This window comes from Pan paniscus, chromosome 6, assembly GCF_029289425.2.
Source record: "Pan paniscus chromosome 6, NHGRI_mPanPan1-v2.0_pri, whole genome shotgun sequence".
Classification (NCBI taxonomy): domain Eukaryota; kingdom Metazoa; phylum Chordata; class Mammalia; order Primates; family Hominidae; genus Pan; species Pan paniscus.
Window position 1 is genome coordinate 52,227,959 of NC_073255.2, and position 18,000 is coordinate 52,245,958.

General features: G+C 50.5%; 1 protein-coding gene across 4 annotated transcripts in view; it reads right to left on the reverse strand.

The window, feature by feature from the left end:
• TNS3 (tensin 3) overlaps window positions 1-18,000 on the reverse strand; it is a 307,731-nt gene that overhangs the window by 78,335 nt on the left and 211,396 nt on the right. For all 4 annotated transcript variants that reach the window (XM_008975482.5, XM_034964064.2, XM_034964063.4 and 1 more), the window contains exon 17: window positions 15,444-16,700. In XM_008975482.5, the coding sequence (XP_008973730.3) occupies window positions 15,444-16,700 (1,257 nt within the window). The remainder of the gene's footprint in view (window positions 1-15,443; window positions 16,701-18,000) is intronic.

Consider the following 18,000-nt stretch of genomic DNA (forward strand, 5'->3'; position numbering starts at 1 on the left):
TCTTTGCTAAGTCGGTGAGCGCTGAAGGGGTGAAGAGGTGAGGGGTGAACAGGTGAGCCCTGGGCCACCTGTTAGGAGCCCTGGCCCTGAGAGGTAAGGAGGTGAGGGGTGAACAGGTGAGCCCAGGCCACAGGTTAGGAGCCCTGGCACTGAGGCACTGACTTCTGAATTAAACCCAAAGGAGGCCCTAGCACTTGGTAAAACACTCTCTCTCTACCCCAAATCTCTCTTCCAAAGTGACTGATTTATAGTTTTCTTTAGTATGATGTTCTATCATTGCAGAAGATTAGAAAAACACATAGAAACATATGGAAGCAAACCAAGCTCCCTGGAACCTGTGAAGAGCCACATACCTCAATGAAGACACACATGACTTTTACATTTCTTTTTCCTCACTGAGGCTTAATTCCTGAGCACTCCCCGAGGGAATCATTTAATTGTTTGAGTCCATCAATTACTTCTTACACACTTCACATCAACGTGAAATGACCAGCACCTGAAGCAGTCTCTTCCTGTCCCCTAGCCTCCCTCCTACCACAGCCCAGCACCCCTCCTCCTCCACCCTCCTCAGCTGCCCTGGTCTTGCTTGGGACCACAAGGGGCCTCGCCCTACAACCATCCTATCCTTGAGCTTCTGGTAAAACTGCAGGGGCCAGCAGTGTAGCCTCAGGTCTCACTCCGCAACCTGCAGCCCTCCCACTCACACCTGCAGAAAGGGGAGGTACGGCCTTCACCAAGAATATTACATTATATGCATCAAAAGGAAACAAACAAACACAGAGGACAAAACACACACACACACACACACACACACACAAATTCCAAGGTACGACAAAGAACTGGCCGTAATGCAATGAGATTGGGCAGTTTGAACAATGAAATCATGAACTGAATAATGATATTGTTAAGGCCTATTCTCCGAACACTACTACAAAACTGTCCATGCCTATATATTTTTCTGTTCAGTTAAGAAGTCAAACCCAGGAAAAGAGAAGAAAAAGGAGACCTCATGGGAGCAGGAGAGAGCTGCCACCACACAGATGGCTGTCACCTCTGGAAGGAGCTGATAAGGGGACAAGAGGGACCTTGCCAGCACTGGAGAGCACCTGCAGGGCTCTGGGCGATCCGCCCTCCCACCCCCAGCTCCCCAAGGTACCCCTTCTCAGAAAAACCAAGGAGAAAGGGAACAAAACCCAAGCTCCCACACAGGGATGTTCATGGGCAAAGGGCAGCTCCCAAAGCCCTGGGGTGGGGCGGGGGGGCACCTGCATCTGCCTGCACCCATGGCACCCACACCCTGATCTCTCACACCTGTGCCCACCCTGCTCCCAGCCTGAGGCCCAGGTGCTGGGGAAGAGCTGCCCTTACTTCCCTGCCAGTTCCCAGCCAGGAAAAAAAAAATCCTGCATCCTCTCCTTACAAAGGTCATGAGTACTCAGTGCAGAAATCTCAGGCCCCTTGAAACCCCCAGTGAACACAGACCCCGGTGATCTGCAGGTGATGTGCAGCTTCACCCACTTCATCCATGCAGCTGGGGTCTCTGTGGAGGGAGGGACAGGCAGTGGCTTTTTCTTTACACAGTCTTGTGCCCCTCTTGTCGCGGTGACACGCTCATTGTCCACCAAAACATGACACGGTGACATGGTCTCCAAAGGTCACATGACTGGACGCTGCCCATCTCTTTGGGCAGTCCCCACACCAGGCATTTAGCTGTCTTCACCCAAGCCTCCTTCCCTCCAGACACTGGGTGCTACCCACCCAGAGCCTCGGGAACCACGTGACCTTGAGTATAAAATGGGACACGTGCCCCAAAGTCCCCTACACTGCCACTCCCAAAGACCAGCATGTTTCCTCATTTAGCAGTCTCACTGTTATTCACGGGTGGAGCCGGCGTCAAGGGCAGATAAGGAAACGTGCTGAGGGCTGCCCAGCCAGCAGGTTGTGCAGGGTCACCTGAGACTCCGCCACGCCCAGCAGGATCTGGGATTCACCACAGGGTGCAAAAGGACACCGAGCCTGGGAGGCAGGAGGACGCTCAGTCATTCCGGCCCCACAGGAGGAGCTAGGGATGGTGGGGCCTCAGCCCCAGGTGCATCCTATGACGTGCCTTATCCAAAGCCACCACAACAGGGTGGGGGGACGGTCCTGACAGGGAATCCTCACGTGCTCTGAGGAAAGAGCAGGAAAGCCAGTCCTTGACTGGGGGCACCCAGGAGCCTCGTGAGAAGGGGATGCATCGCCGTCAGAGCCCTGGAGAATCAGGGATTCAGGCCAAGACACTGGGTGCTGTACTAAACACATGTGGGACTGAACTCAGCCCAGCCTGGGGGTCAGCACTGTTGCCATCAATTCACCCCTGAGCAATCTGAAGTGCAGGAGAGGGCTTCTCAGATCACTTAGCCAGAAAATGTTTTTTAAATTTTGTTTAAAACACCCACAAAGCTCTTCGGCAACTTTCCACCTTGTCCAAATACACTGAACTCCCAATTATGTAAACTAATTGAGAGTGTAAAATAACACATCCTGATAGGTAAGTCAGTACTTATGTTGACTCTGAGCTGTGATTCTGTGATTCAGACTGCTCTTGGAGACTGATCTTTGCCAGCGCACGGCCTGGCAGATCCCGGGCCCTGAGCCTCTGCTGGGAAGTGGGAGGAGGGAGGGGAAGGAAGATGGGTCAAGTGTTCAGGAGCAGACACCCACCATGCTGCCCACTCACACACTTCATGTCACTGCATTCTCCCCACTGTGGGGTCACATAGCTCACTCTGCCCTGGTGAAATAAAGCCAGCACCCAGGTGGAAGGCAGCCCATGGGGTCGCCTGCCTCTGCCTCTGATAACCAATATGTGACTGTTGGCTGTCCTCTAAATTCCACAGCAGGGTCACAAATCTTAGAACCACCCTGCGGCACGTCCCAGCCTCAATGAGCCAAGGGCCAGCTCTCCTGGAGGCTGGGACACACACCTATGTTGAGAACTGCAAATATACAACAGTGGTTCTCAAAGGCCGTTGTCCACCTTTTATCACTAAAATCCTGAAGCTCGGGCCTCACCTGTGAAGTCAGAACCTCCAGCGGTGAGACCTAGGTGTCAGTATTTTTAAAAACTCCCTAGTGTTTCCAACACACAACCAAGCTCAAGAATCACAGCAGGTCTCAACCCTGAATTCGCACTGCATTATTTGGGGAGCATTTTTAAAGCAAGTCTGACATCCAGGCCCCACCAGGGCCAACTCAATCTGCCACCCTCTGGAGGTAGAAGCAGGTACCCACATTTTTAGCGTCTGCATTTTTAAAGCTCCCCAGGTGACTCCAACATGCAAGCCAAAGTGTCCAACCCCTGTTCTAAAAGAGACGGAATCCGCTCCCTGAGCAAATCTTCAGGATGCAATATTGACTAAGACAGTAGACCTTAGGTGCTCTTACACAAAAGTAACTAGGTAAAGTGGTGGATATGTCCATTGGTTTGACTGTAGTGATCCTCTCCCTATGTATAGGTATAACAAACAAAATATCATGTTAAACACCTTAAATAAATACGATGATAAATAAGTTAATTAAAACATAGAAAAAACAGGGGCTGGGCACAGTGGCTCACGCCTGTAATCCCACCACTTTGAGAGGCTAAGGAGGGTGGATCTTTTGAGCCCAGGAGTTCCAGACCAGCCTGGGCAACATGATGAAACCCAGTCTCTACAGAAAAATACAAAAAAAAAAAATGATCCAGGCATGGTGGCACATGCCTGTCGTCCTAACTACTCTGGAGGCTGAGGCGAGAGGATCAATTGAGCCCAGGAGGTCAAGGATGCAGTGAGCTGTGATCACACCAACTGCACTGCAGCCTGGGTGACAGAGTGAGATCCTATCTCAAACGATAAATTAATTAATTAACTTAAAAAATAAGAACAGGTGAAAACTCATGACATGCTAGAACATTACCTATTTTAAAACATGCCTTCTTTCATTTTCTATCTGGGCACTAGAAGGTAAAGTCCCCATAAGCTACTGATTTATCTTGATGTGATCTTCTAGGAATGAAGCGCGACATCACACAGGTGTGCCTGATAGGTTCTGGAAGCTCCCTTGCATTCCTAGGAGTGAAAACAAATAACAGGCAAAGACTGCTTCACGGTGAGCTTGAGGCCTCCAGACTTCAGCTCATTCACACACGCACACTAATCTTTTCGAGACAGTGTGTAAAAGGAGGCAGGGTGGCATGACAAGGATGCCCCAACACTCCTCCCAGCTGAAATGCTCCCAGAAACGGTTTTAGGAGGCTTCTCCCAAAACTGAAACAGGACTGATTGACCAGCCCCTTCCACGTGGAGGGCATAGCCTTAAAGAGCCGCACAACTTGCAGTTTTTTACAGCGTAATGTGTTAGGAAATCATTAGCCAGGGTTCTGACGGACATATCAAGACCAACCCAGGGAAGAGCCTTCCCCTCCCAGGCCCACCCTCCCTCAGTCGTGCTGTCTTCATGCCTAACCCTGATTCTAAGAGAACGGGTAGGTGCCGGCAAAACTGCCAACAGAAAGCGGACGGCTGGGAATCCCATTTTTTAGATTGCAAAATTGAACATTCTTTCCACTGGGAAACACTGAAGTCCATGGCTAGGTGGTGGCATTTCTTCTAAAAAGGCATATTTAAAAGGGAAATGATACGTCCACACAACGAAGCCCTCCAACATGAGAAATGCCAGCAATACCCCATGTTTTGTAAGTCAACTGTAACCTTACGTGCAGATGTGAAAAGCTGCAAACCACAGAAGGGGGACCCCCGCCTGCCTCACACACTGCCCCGCCCCAAATACCTCAACGGGGCTTCTGTACAGGCTTCAATGCCTGCCTGTTCACATGCATTGGTTTTCTTTTTGGATCACCCCCCATCACGTGACCTTACTGGCCTCTTCCACTAACACTTCATCTTTTTTTTTTTTTTGACGGAGTCTCACTCTGTTGCCTAGGCTGGAGTGAAATGGTACGATCTTGGCTCACTGAAACCTCTGTCTCCCCAGTTCCAGTGATTCTCCTGCCTCAGCCTCCCGAGTAGCTGGGACTACAGGCACGTGCCACCATGCCCGGCTAATTTTTGTATTTTTTAGTAGAGATGAGGTTTCATCATATTGGCCAGGCTAGTCTTGAACTCCTGACCTCGTGATCCACCCACCTTGGCCTCTCAAAGTGTTGGGATTACAGGCATGAGCCACCGCGCCCGGCCAACATTTCCTCTTTTAATCACTGTGGCGTTTATTATCCCATGCCTCAGTACGGATACAAAAGCCGTCCACCTTCAGGGCCACATGGGCTGCGCTGAACATAAGTGTGGCCACAGGTCCACCAGGCTGATGAACTGTGGGGAGCGACGCAGCCGGTGACTTCTGGCAGAAGCCGTGGGAGCCGGCAGTGCTCTTGGGAGTGTGGGCAGCCTTGGGTGCACAGAGAGGGCTCGCCCCTTATCCCAGGTCCTGGCATGAGGCCCATGTCAAGCCACAATGCAGTGGACATGTGGCATGATTGGAAAAAGACCATGTTGCTTTATGTCCCTGAGACTGTGGATTTGTCGTAACTGCTCCACCCTAACAGAGGGAGAGAATTCTACCACCACCTACCTAGGATTCCATAAATTAGCTGTTCCCCTGAGCCAGCACTCAGGCCGTTAAGGTCACACAGATCAGCCCACTTCCAGTGCAGCTTAGGCAGAGCTTCTGGGGACAAATGAAACACCCCAGAGACCTGGTGATACCAAATGACTTTCAAGCATCAGTGGGGAAGTTCCCCAGGAAGTTACAGAGCTGCCACAGGACCTAGCAACCCCTCTCCTGGGTAACGCCCCAAACAACTGAAAGCAGGTGTTCAGACAAACACGGGCACACCCATGATCACAGCATCACCATTCACCAAGGCCAAAGGTGGGAACAATCCAAGTCTCCATCGAGAGAGGAATGAATAAACAAACTGTGCTCTATCCCAGCTGTGGAATATTACTCTGCCAGGAGCAGTACTGAAGTTCCCACATGGGCTGTAACACATCCGGCTCGAAAACATCACACACCACGTCACAGGAGCCAGCCACAAAAGGCACATATTTTGTGATGCCATTTATGTAAAATGTCCACAGTAGGCACATCCCCAGGGACAGGAGGGGATGAGTGCCAGGGGTTTGGCAGGGAGGTGTGGACAGGAAGTGACTTCAGGGGGTATAAGGTTTCCCTTCGGGATGATGACAAATTTCTGAAACTAGATAGTCATGATGGTTGCACAGCAATGCAAATGTCCTTACTACCACTGAACAGTACACTTAAAAATGATTAAAATGCTAAATTTTATGTTATACGTATTTCACCACGATAAAAAATTAATGAGTATTTTTCAAACCTGAGGGATGATTTCTGTTTTCTAGTGTGGGCCGGACCAAAGATTTTCATCTCAAAATGCATATGACTTTATTGTGAATTACTTTCTTTTTATTTTTCCTTTGACATGAGTGTTAGGGTGTTAAATTTAGTTTTTAGTATATGCTTAAGGAGGTTATATTCGCTATGACTTTCATCTCAGAAGAGTAAAGATGGCGTTAGAAGGTATCTGTTATAGAAACGATACTTCATTTTGGGCCTGAACCAGTGAAGGTCCCTTGATGTAGCTATCACGGGCAGTGTGGACTGAGCAGAGGGTGGGCTGGAATCCACACCTCAAAGTCCCAGAAGGCCCAGATAGCACCTTCTCCTCTGTGGCCCTAGCCTCTCAGCAGTGTCTTCAGAGCGCCCACCAAGGTGGCAGGGTGGGAAACCAAGGCCCCCTGCTTTGCAGAGTAAGAGTATCTGGGGCAAATGGAAAGCTTCATCAACTCTAAAATTTCAAAGTTGGTTTTATGCAATAAAAAGAAAGTAATTGCAATGGCAGTTTCCCCAAGCAGACTTGAGTTTCTCATTCTAAAACGTTTTCCGAATTGGACACCCACAGAGCTCCCTGTAGTGCAGTGGGCTGACTCGGTTATTAAATGTGCACTCACATACACATGGCCTGTTCATACCCACGGCCCTAAAGCATCGGGGTCTGAAGGTGGAGAGGAGCTGTGTCTAGTCCTGACCCCTGGGCAGGAGTCTCTTTTTAGAGTTCTCAAGGCACATAAATATCCCATCTCTCTCAGCCACCTCCAGAGACTGAAGCTCACAGATGGAGAAAAAGCCTTGTTTTGCCAGTGGTAGCAAACAAAGAGCAAGAGTCCCTCACGGACACATGTCCAGCGCCCGGGGCCCTGGCTCCTTGGCTCCCAGACCTCCTCTATCCTGGTTCTCTGATGCGAGTACCAGGAAGTCCCTCTTATAAGACCTGGGTCCTAGGACCTCACTCAGCTGCCTGGAGGGGGTGGTGGCCAAGGGAAGCCTCTCAGAATAAAGGTGACCCTGGGCTGACTGTGACCATCCAGAGACAGCCCCCGAAAGGCAGAGGTGCTGCCATGAGCCCTGGTCTCTTGCTGACGCCTGAGTCCTTGGAGGGCTCCAGGAGTGTCTATGCCTGATGCTGCGGTCACTCCTCCATCCTCCACCTCAGATGCGCACGCTGGTGTCTTCCCCCATGCTCTGAGGGCCCGGCACTGGCGGGATGACGCCCGTAACTGGGGACTGCTCAGTTATAACACACAGTACAGAAATAACGACACCTGGACTTTTAGAAAGTACCATGGATCCCCTGTGTCCCTAGCACGGATCTGAAACCCCCATACCCAGATCACTAATAGCCAAATCCAAGGCCCCTTCATTCTTCCAATGTCCAGCTGCTACGGGCGCAGGCGCTGGGGCCCACTTGCTTACTTCCCTCCCTCCCTCCTGAGATTCTTCCTCTGCAGAGTTGGAGGCCAATGCCACCCCATGGCACCCCCATCCTGCCTAAATGCTATGCTCCATTGTCTCTGGGCCCCTAATAGAGCTCCCAGGCTCAGTGCACCTTCTCAGTGCCTTCTCTTCTGGTAAGACAGTAACCATGCCAAAAAAAAAAAAAAAAAGCAAGCAAGGGCCCAGCCCAAGACCCCAAGGCTCGCCTCTGCCCTCAGGGAAGAGCCACACTCCTTGGCCCCCATCCTGGCCCTCCATGGTGGGGCCTATCTGCATCTCCAGCCTCACTCCCCAGCACTGAACTTCCCTGGCACACTATGCTTTCTCCCGGTCCGCCTCTCCTCCAGACCATCTGCCTGGTAAGGATCCCTCTGCCTCACAAGGCCTGGCTGAGAGGCTCTGGCTGAGCACCCCCGGCACGTTCCCCAACTCTGGAGTTGAAATGAGGTGGGACTGTCTGCCTGTCTCCACTTTGTGAGGCTGTGAGCCTTCTGCCACGGAATCAGAGCTTGCAGATAAGCTGCTTTCTGAATCCTAAAGCGCTCTTCCAGCTTTCACATTTGGTTCCTTTGGTTGGGGTTTAGCACACAATTTAAATCAACGGGCTCTCCATGGTCAATTATTAAAAGCTTACAGTTTCCATTGCTCTGAACTTTCTTTAGGATGCACAGGTTATCAGCCATGGGTTAGCACTAACAAAGCAGATGCCGAGTCTGGGAGGGACATTAAATGCCTGGTGGGAATGCCACAGCACTATCTGCAAGCAGAACAGGGCCTGCCAGGTTGCTGTCATCACAGGGTGGAGGTTGATGTAACATGAATAAAATATTTTGACAACATGAAGCAAAGAGCCCTCAAGGTATGAAAAAAAACCACAGAACTGGCTTTTTGCCACCCACAGAATCATGAATTTCACAGGTTGAGTCATTTCTTTTGTTACTGGGATATCATCAGTTGAAATATTCTCCCACTTAAAAGGGTATGATGCAAAAAACCCACCACGTGCAGGCTGAAACCAGGCTGAGACCCAGAGTGGGGCGGGGACAATGAGCCTGGCAGCAGTACCCAGGGGCTCTTCCACAAAACACCAGTGGCAGCAGAAGTCAGACCAGAGTGAGGGAGCAGGGCCTCATGGCTGGCAGGCACTTGTGCGGAGTAAAATGTCCCCAGACCAATTCCCTGAATCTCACCCATTCTACAAGGAGGATACAAAACTGTGCTCACTGGCACAGAGAGCACCCAGGTCTCAGCCACCAGAGCTTTGTGATACCCCACCTCTGGAGGGCCTCTCTCTGATCTTGTGGGTGGGCAGGGCTACTCTACAATGTCCAGCGATAAATCTCCCCTCAGTGCCCATTCAGCAGAGCAATTCAGGTCTCAAAAGGATCATTTGCAGTTCCGCCTCTCCCAGACCCCTGTATTTGCAAACATATGTCGAACTCTTCCTGCATGCCAGGGAAAAAAAAATAATGAACACTTCCCTCAACAGGTTTACTGGCTGATATAAGAGTGTGAGTTTAGTGGAATTAGGACATAGCCATGGGGTGCAGAGTCAGAAAGATGAGAGCTCTGTTACGTATCCTGGTGAAAATGAAGGTACCTAAAACAGTGTAGGCACTCAGAGTAACAGTTCTTACTATTACCAACATCATCAACATCACCATCACTAACACCACCATAAACATCATCACTATAATCACAGTCATCACCGTCATCATCACTATCACCAAAGCATCATCACCACCATCAGCATCATCACCATCATCACAGTCATAACCATCATCACTGTCATCATCACCATCACCATTACCACCATCAACAGCATCACAGTCACCACCATCATCAGCATCACCACCATCAACATCACCATTACCACCATTAACATCACCACCTTCAACATCATCACCATCATCATTGTCATCATCACCATCACCAATCATGACCATCAATATCATCACCATCATCACCATCATCTCTGTCATCATCCCCATCACCATCATCACCATCACCACCATCAGCATCACCACAGTCATTATCACCATCATCAGGGTCATCACCATCAACATTAGCACCACCATCACCATCATCACCATCATCCCAGTCATCACCATCATCGCTATCATCACCATCACCATCATCACTATCACCACCATCAACATCATCACCACCATCACCGCTGTCATCACCACCATCACCGTCATCACTATCACCACCATCAACATCATCACCACCATCACCGTCATCATCCACCATCACCACTACCAATATCACAGTCATCATCATCATCATCATCATCACTATCACCACCATCAACATCATCACCACCATCACCCACCATCACCACCATCAATATCACAGTCATCACCATCATCATCATCATCATCATCACCATCATCACTGTCATCATCACCATCATCATCAGTCATCACCATCATAAGGGTCATCACCATCAACATCAACATCATCACCACCATCAACATCACCATCATTACAGTCAACAACACCACCATATCCATCACCACCATCAATATCATCACAGTCATTACCATCATCACCATCACCATCATCATCACCATCACCATCACTGTGATCATTGCCACCATCAGCAGCAGCACCACTATTATTATTATTGTGCTGGTATGAAAGACTTTCTCAGGAAATACTTAGCCTTCACATATAATTTTCATCTCATAAATAATGCAGGATGCACAGAAGTCCCCCGGAAGAGCACAGGGCAATGCTATTCCCAACTCTCTACCACAAGTGGTGGTCTTTCTCATAATGAGGACATAATCTGCAAATAGTGAAAGATTCTGGTAACTTCAGGATGCTGAGGTCTCTGTGACAAACCTTCATCTACAGTCAGAATTAAGAAAGTTGTGTAGCAGTTTGTGTCCAGGGATAAGATGGAAGGCAGGCCAGCAAGAAGGGGCTCATGTAGACATAGTGCTCTCAGAACTTCCAGTCTATAGTTTCCCCTTGTGAGCGAGACTTAAGGTAGTCTCCAGTCAGTCAGGCAACGCCACACTATCTATGGGGCTGAACCTCATGCACACAGATGTGGAAATGATGCCCCTTGCAGGGTTAGATGATGGTACCATTCTGGGCATGTCATGAGCCTTTTGGACATGCCAGAATCCTTCCTATTCACACATGGATCTAAGCTGAAAGAGGAGGGCTCCAGCTCAACAGCCCTGGTCTCCTTTGGCTGGCTGAGGAGACGGATATGGGTTGAGGGATCTAGGACATCTTCAAAGTGCAGGCACTCCAGCAGCATCCCCAACCTTCTGACGATGTCCCAGGGACTCGGAACTAGCTGCTTTGCTACCACACTTGTACGCGTGTCCCTGCTAGGATCTAGTAATTTTTGTTTTCTGCCGCTTGCCAAAGTAGCCATTTCCTATTGAGAAATGTCAATACTGAAATTTAAATTTTAAAATCAAAAGAGTTCCAGTGTTTTCTATACCTGCTAGTGAGGGAAGAAACGATTCCTTCCTTGCTTAGCTGCAGTGCCTGAGAGCTACAGAAGTAAGCAATAATTTTTTTTTTTGGGGGGGGGCCAGAGTGCTTGCTCTGTCACCCAGGCTGGAGTGCAGTGCGCGGTCTCAGTTCACTGCAATCTCTGCCTCCTGGGTTCAAGTGATTCTCCTGCCTCAGCCTCCCAAGAAGCTGGAATTACAGGCATGCACCACCATGCCTGACCAATTTTTGTAACTTTAGTAGAGACAGGGTTTTGCCATGTTGGCCAGGCTGGTCTCGAACTCCTGACCTCAGGTGATCTGCCTGCCTCGGCCCAGTAAGCATCTTTTAATGGGATTTCTATCAGGTCAGAAAGTCTTGGACTGAGATCCAAAAGCCTGCCATGCAGGCTGTTCAGAGACCACCTCTACACTGTGCAGGCTTTTGACACTAAATGAAGTGCAAGTCTCAAGGCTTGCTCCATCTCCCAGCTTGGTGCTTACCTAGCACAAGAGGCACGTCCTGGAAGAGGAAGCGGAGGTCCCAGGAAGGGCATGGCTCACTCTGCCCTGTTTCCAATGCTGTGGCTAACCCTTCAGTGTCCATTCATCACTGGTTATGGACAGTTGCTCATGTGTGGCAGGGTTCCTACAAGTAGGTCACTTCCCAATTTTAAAAAGCTCTGGGGAGACTGGTAACCGGTTTTGCTTATACCTAATCTTCTGACATCTTTTTAGTTCTGAAGCTATGAAAAAAATGGACAAATGGCCCCAGATGCCTGTCAAATATGAATAGATTAATAAATACTTTAAATTTGTATTGTCAATACCCAAATATGCACTGAATTTTACTGGTCTGTTGTTGAGATATGAAAGTCCTTAGACTTCAAAATGATAATTAAATAACTTTTATAATAAAACGCATTAAAGAGCATCTAAAATCAAAATCAAAATGTGTTATTGGGCTGGGCACGGTGGCTCATGCCTGTAATCCCAGCACTTTGGGAGGCCAAGGTGGGCAGATCGTGAGGTCGGGAGTTCAAGACCACCTTGGCCAATATGGTGAAACCCCATCTCTACTAAAAATACAAAAATTAACCAGGCATGGAGGTGCACGCCTGTAGTCCCAGCTACTCGGGAGGCTGAGCCAAGAGAATCATTTGAACCCAGGAGGCGGAGGTTGCAGTGAGCCAAGATTGTGCCACTGCACTCCAGCCTGGGCGACAGAGCAAGACTCCATCTCAAAAAAAAAAAAAAAAGTGTTCTTAAAGTAACGAGTTTGGCTGGGAGCAACGGCTCATGCCTGTAATCCCAGCACTTTGGGAAGCCGAGGGGGGCGGATCACAAGGTCAGGAGATCGAGACCTTCTTGGCTAACACGGTGAAACCCCATCTCTACTAAAAATACAAAAAAATTAGCCGGGCGTGATGGCGGGCGCCTGTAGTCCCAGCTACTGGGTTGAGGCAGGAGAATGGTGCGAACCCGGGAGGTGGAGCTTGCAGTAAGCTGAGATCACGCCATTGCACTCCAGCTTGGGCGACAGAGTGAGACTCTGTCTCAAGAAAATAAATAAATAAATAAAGTAATGAGTTTACCAAGTAATTTAAAAACAGCCAAACTGAGGGTGGATAATATGATGTGGCTTTCTAAAATTCCAGGCCTTATAACTGTTTCTTTGCAGCAAGAACAGGGAATCACTAAGGATTGAATTCAATCAATTGGAAGACATATTAACCTCAAGAGACTACTATATGTTAACCTAAGCCAAGAGGCTACTATATGTTAACCTAAGTATGTGGAGTCCTCTTCTCCACATACACTCAGATGCCTCCAGCCTCCTCCAAACCTACATGAGATTGTTATCCAGGAGAAAAGACTTCTGATTTTAATGTTTCCAAGTAACTTCTTTTAAGAAGGTTTGGTGAAGTAAGTCAGGTATGATACTGCAGATAGTTTTTTCCCATTAGAGCCTTTTTTGTAAACTCAGAATTTCCCAAATATATTTGTTTAATGCATCGACCTGGACCTATTGTTCAGGAACTGCTACCCTGCTGTGGTGTTGTGGTTGCTATATGGCTGTATTGTAAAGTCCAATAATCTACTCATGGGGGACTCTCCAGGCTCCTTCCAACTCCCAGCTCATGACATACAAACAGGGAGTTACTCAGGCAAGCTGGAATGACAGCTGTTTGCTCAGTCACACCCCTAAGTACATGAAAGGTAGATGTGGACGAGCGTTTCTTCACACCTTCCCTGGGCCAGGCACTGGGATAGGGTTTCCTTCTCACAGATGGAGTGAAGAGAAATTCACAGAGACGCTGCCCTTTACCCACTTGCGTCACTCAGGCAACCCACGGCATACTCAGACCTGAAGCCAGGACCAACATCTGCAGGGTGTGTGCTCCTTCCCCCAGGCCACCCCAGACCTGAGTCGGGACTGCAGTCCTCACTTGTGTGACTCCAAAGAGGATGGAGACACTGAGTCCACACCTCAGGGCACTGACTTTTACTCTACTATGCAGGTCCCATGTGAACCTGGGCAGGCCACATAACCTACTGACACCTCCGTCAACACGACTGTAAGGCAGAGACTGGTGCCTGCAGCCGGGGTGCTTAGGACAATGACATGGGCCAGCACACCTAAACCAAGAACCACGCCAGCATAAATGGTAGCATCTCTCATCAGTGTTACCAGCACATGGTGGGAATCACATGCACGGCGTCACACAGCCATGTCCCTTGTCCTTTACCTCTCTGGTCTTCACTTTTAGAGGCAAGTCCCTCTAAGGAGCCAGCGGCCCCCAGATGGCAAAACACCCCAACGTGCCAATGTGGGAGGCCCTGGCACCACATGGATGCCACACTTTCTGGCCCAAGGTTATCCTTTGGGTCCTGGTCCTTGCATGGCACTGCCAGGGCTCCCAGAACACAGCTCTGTCTCTCCACCTTCTGTAGCCTCCCAGTGCCTGCAGGCACAGCCGCTACAGCCTGGCCATCCTCTCCTGGCATGCACCTCTGTGCAGGAGCTTCCAGACCACATGATCTCACCCACACAGTCCCCTACCTGAGACAACCCTGCTCTGTCCCAATGCCCCTCTCTGCCTGCTGAGTGTTTCCCTGGCCTACCTGACCACCTCCAGCTCTCTGGTCCCCTCAGCCTTCATGCTTTCCCAACAGAAAGAACACTGTATAGTAACCTGGTCCCAACATGCAACTAGCCCCATTACATCGATGCAGCTTGAAGATAGTGCTGCTGTAACCCAGGCAGATGTCACTGCCTGTCCACCACTCTCAGCCCTGGTTCTTCCCAGGCCTCAAGGCTGCACAGAAAGGCACTGTGCTGGTTTCCAAACCACCAGCCTCACGGGAAAAGGACATGTGCAGTCCTGCCCTCCCTGCAGTTAGCATGACCCCGGCCTGGTTTTAGGGCATCCCCAGGAGGCCCCCGCACCGGGTCCCATGGCTTTGGGTCCCACCACAGCTCTCAGTCCCCTTACCCCTGAGCCTGTTCCCCTAAGCCCCTCCCATCACTGAGCTGCTCTCCACGGTAGAACCCCTTGTGGACCCCAGGCCTCTGCCCAGCCACTGCCTTCCATAACCAGTCTCCCCACACCACCACGGCCAACTCTGACACGTGTATTTGTAATCAGAACATTTTATACCACGACTGCTTAATCAATTCCTTGTGCCAAAGCTGTCTGAGGGCTCAGTAGTCCTCTTCATCCCCAACCTTCAGCCCCACTGAAGTACCTGGCATTCTTCCACAAAGCCCTGACCTATACCACAGGGACAGAAGTAAGTATGCTTTCTTCGTAAATCCACCAACATTCACAAAGGAAGAATGGTTTCACTGTTAAGCCCATTCTGCAATGGAGGCATGATCGGCCCTTTCCACCAGAGTGCATGCTGTCCCTGCCCCTGCACTGACGTTAACAGCAGGTCTTCTGCCTGGTTCTTCCCATCCTCCAAATCTCCTACCAAGGGACCACACCAGCATGACAGCATTTGGATCCTAGGTCAAAATTCACAAGAGTTGAAACTGCAAGGGAAATGTCCCTCCCTTGTGGGTTTCGCCAAAAGCTAACCTACTAGGCTGATTTCTCATCACACATTAGCCTCCCGTGGAGCACCTCCCATGGAGACCCAGCTCACCTTGCCGCCCGGTGGCCCTGCTGGGGCCCTCTCCTGTGTCAGGCAGCCTGCTGCTTGCCCGGAGCCCGCCTCCCACGCTGTCTGGAGACACAGAGCCATTGGCCTGGCTACCGAGGGCGTTCATGTGGGTAGGGATGGGCTCGAAGGTGGGATCCAGCTCCAGAATCAGCCTGTTGAGCTGCTCGATGGACTGGTCGATGTCCAGGGTGGGCGAGCCTGGGGAGGGGCCTGTGCTCAGCTCTGGGCCGGCTCCATTCACAACCTGGTCTCCTGGAAACCTGGGTTTGAACGCTTTGCTGGGAGAGGGCTGCTGTGTGTTAGGGGGATGTGGCCCACTGCCTACACCCCTCTGGACAGCCACCCTACTGCTGGTCCCTCGGGTGGGGGTGAGTGGGACTCTGGGCTGGGCCTGGACGAGGCCAGGATTGTCTGCAGGGCAGCGGCTCACCAGCCGGGCCTCCCCATCTGGGGCGAAGGTATACTGGTGAGCTACAACCATCTGCTGCTGGCGCACCCAGGTCTGTGTGGAGTAGCTGCTCTGCCCATAGGCCTGCATCTGGGCGGACACTGAGGGCTTTCTCAGCAGGGGCTGGGGCTGCTTGGGCTCTCGACTCCCAAAAGTCCGCTCCCGCTCATAGGGGCCGTCCATGCCAAGGCCCAGGTCCGGAACGAGGGTGCCCTGCGGATCTTCACCAACGTTGCTGCCAAAACCGTCAGATAGGAGTGAGTTCTGGCTGCTCTTGTGGCAGGTGAAGGGACCCAGGTGGGCCGACTGCGGCCCTTCCGAGGAGGACAGGGTCCCAAGGCTGTCCACACTGTGCAGGTCGTGGTGGGGCATCTCGTCATCCAGAATGTCTGTCTCCCGATCCTTCAGAGCAGCGTCTCCATTCACGTGAACCTGGGCTGGCACCACGTGGCGGGTCCCACTGTACTTGCTTCGAGCATCAGTCATTTCCTTGAGGGAGCTTCCAGGATCTTCCAGGCCAAAGCCACTGAGCAGCTGGTCCAACTCAGCCTTCTCCTGGGCGCTCAGGCCCCTCCTGGTTCCTGGGGCCAGGCGCTCTTCCGTCTTATCCGTCCTGGCAGAGGCTGTAGAGTGGCCGGAGTCACTGCTGACAGACAAGGTGTGGTCACTGTGGTCTGGGCTGTTGGTGGCCGTGATTGCCTGGGGGCCACCTGGGATGCCAGGATCCGAGGAGCTTTTCTTCCTCACCTTCGCGTAAAGGCTGCCATCGACAGGGCCCTGCGTGTGTAGCACTGCGGGGGAGAAAACCGGAGAGAGGCTTTCAGTCAGGGATGAAAGTGAGCCTCACACCCTCTGAATAGGCATGTGCATCTGTCTAAACAAATAAATGGATTCAAAATATGACTTACAATAAACAGGGACAAAGATTCCTCTAACATCACAAAGTTCTATATATACTCTGGAGGATGCCAATGAAAAGGCATTCAAATAAACATCTTCAGGTGCTAGAATCACTTCTACCTTTCCATGCAAAACAAATTGTCATTTTGAACTCTGGGATTCTTCACCTTTTGAATCATCTTGCCTTTAGCGCTCATGGTTAATTTCATCATGATTGTGAACATTGAGCCCGGCTTGGCTCATAAATCCCCAAGAATGGACTGTTCATCTTAGACAAAGAAGAGCTTCCGTTCATAGACCTGTCTAACATTTGTTGAGCATCAGCTAGGTGCCGGGTAGCAAACTCCTATTAAATTGAATGTCTTGGTGAAACCCATCTCTATTAAAAATACAAAAATTAGCTGGGTGTGGTGGCGCATGCCTGTAGTCCCAGCTACTTGGGAGGCTGAGTCAGGAGAATCACTTGAACCTGGGAGGCAGAGGTTGCAGTGAGCCGAGATCATGCCACTGCACTCACTCCAGCCTGGGCAAGAGAGCAAGACTCCGTCTCAAAAAAAAAGAAAAGAAAAAAACTGAATGTCTGCTCAAATGTCAATATGAAATTCAATGAAAAGAGAAAGTGCAGGAATTGATTTGGGTCTTCCTGTTTGGCACAGCAACTTTGGGCCACGTAGGTGCCGGGTGAATGTCTCAGGATCACAGACACTTGAGGCTGACCTGCATGCGCTAATTTCCATACATGGAATGTCAGGAAAATGAAACTTTGAACTAAAGTGTGGGCAGGAAGGGCTGAAGCATCAGCTGCTATTATTAATCATGGCCATGGCTCTGGCATTCGGGGACTCCCAAGCCTCAATCTGCTGACTGGCCAATTGCCGCGACCACACATAGCGGGTCCTTGCCAAGAGCCTTCTAAAATAAGCGGGAGTTTGTAGTCAGCACATGCCTCACCCCATGGGCCTCCCCCACTTTCTTCTACTTCCTCGACTGTGAAATTGCAAGCATTCCACAGCCAGGGAGCTGCTGGTGGTGGGAAACCCACGCTGTGTGGGCACCTGGAATTTGAGAGACGTGAGCCACTACCTAACAGCAGTCACTGAGCCTGGCCCAGGAGCCCTCTGGAGGGACCTGCCCTGAGCATGTGCCTCACAGCCCTGGGCTCCAGGTTGACGCACCACCATGGTCAGCAGC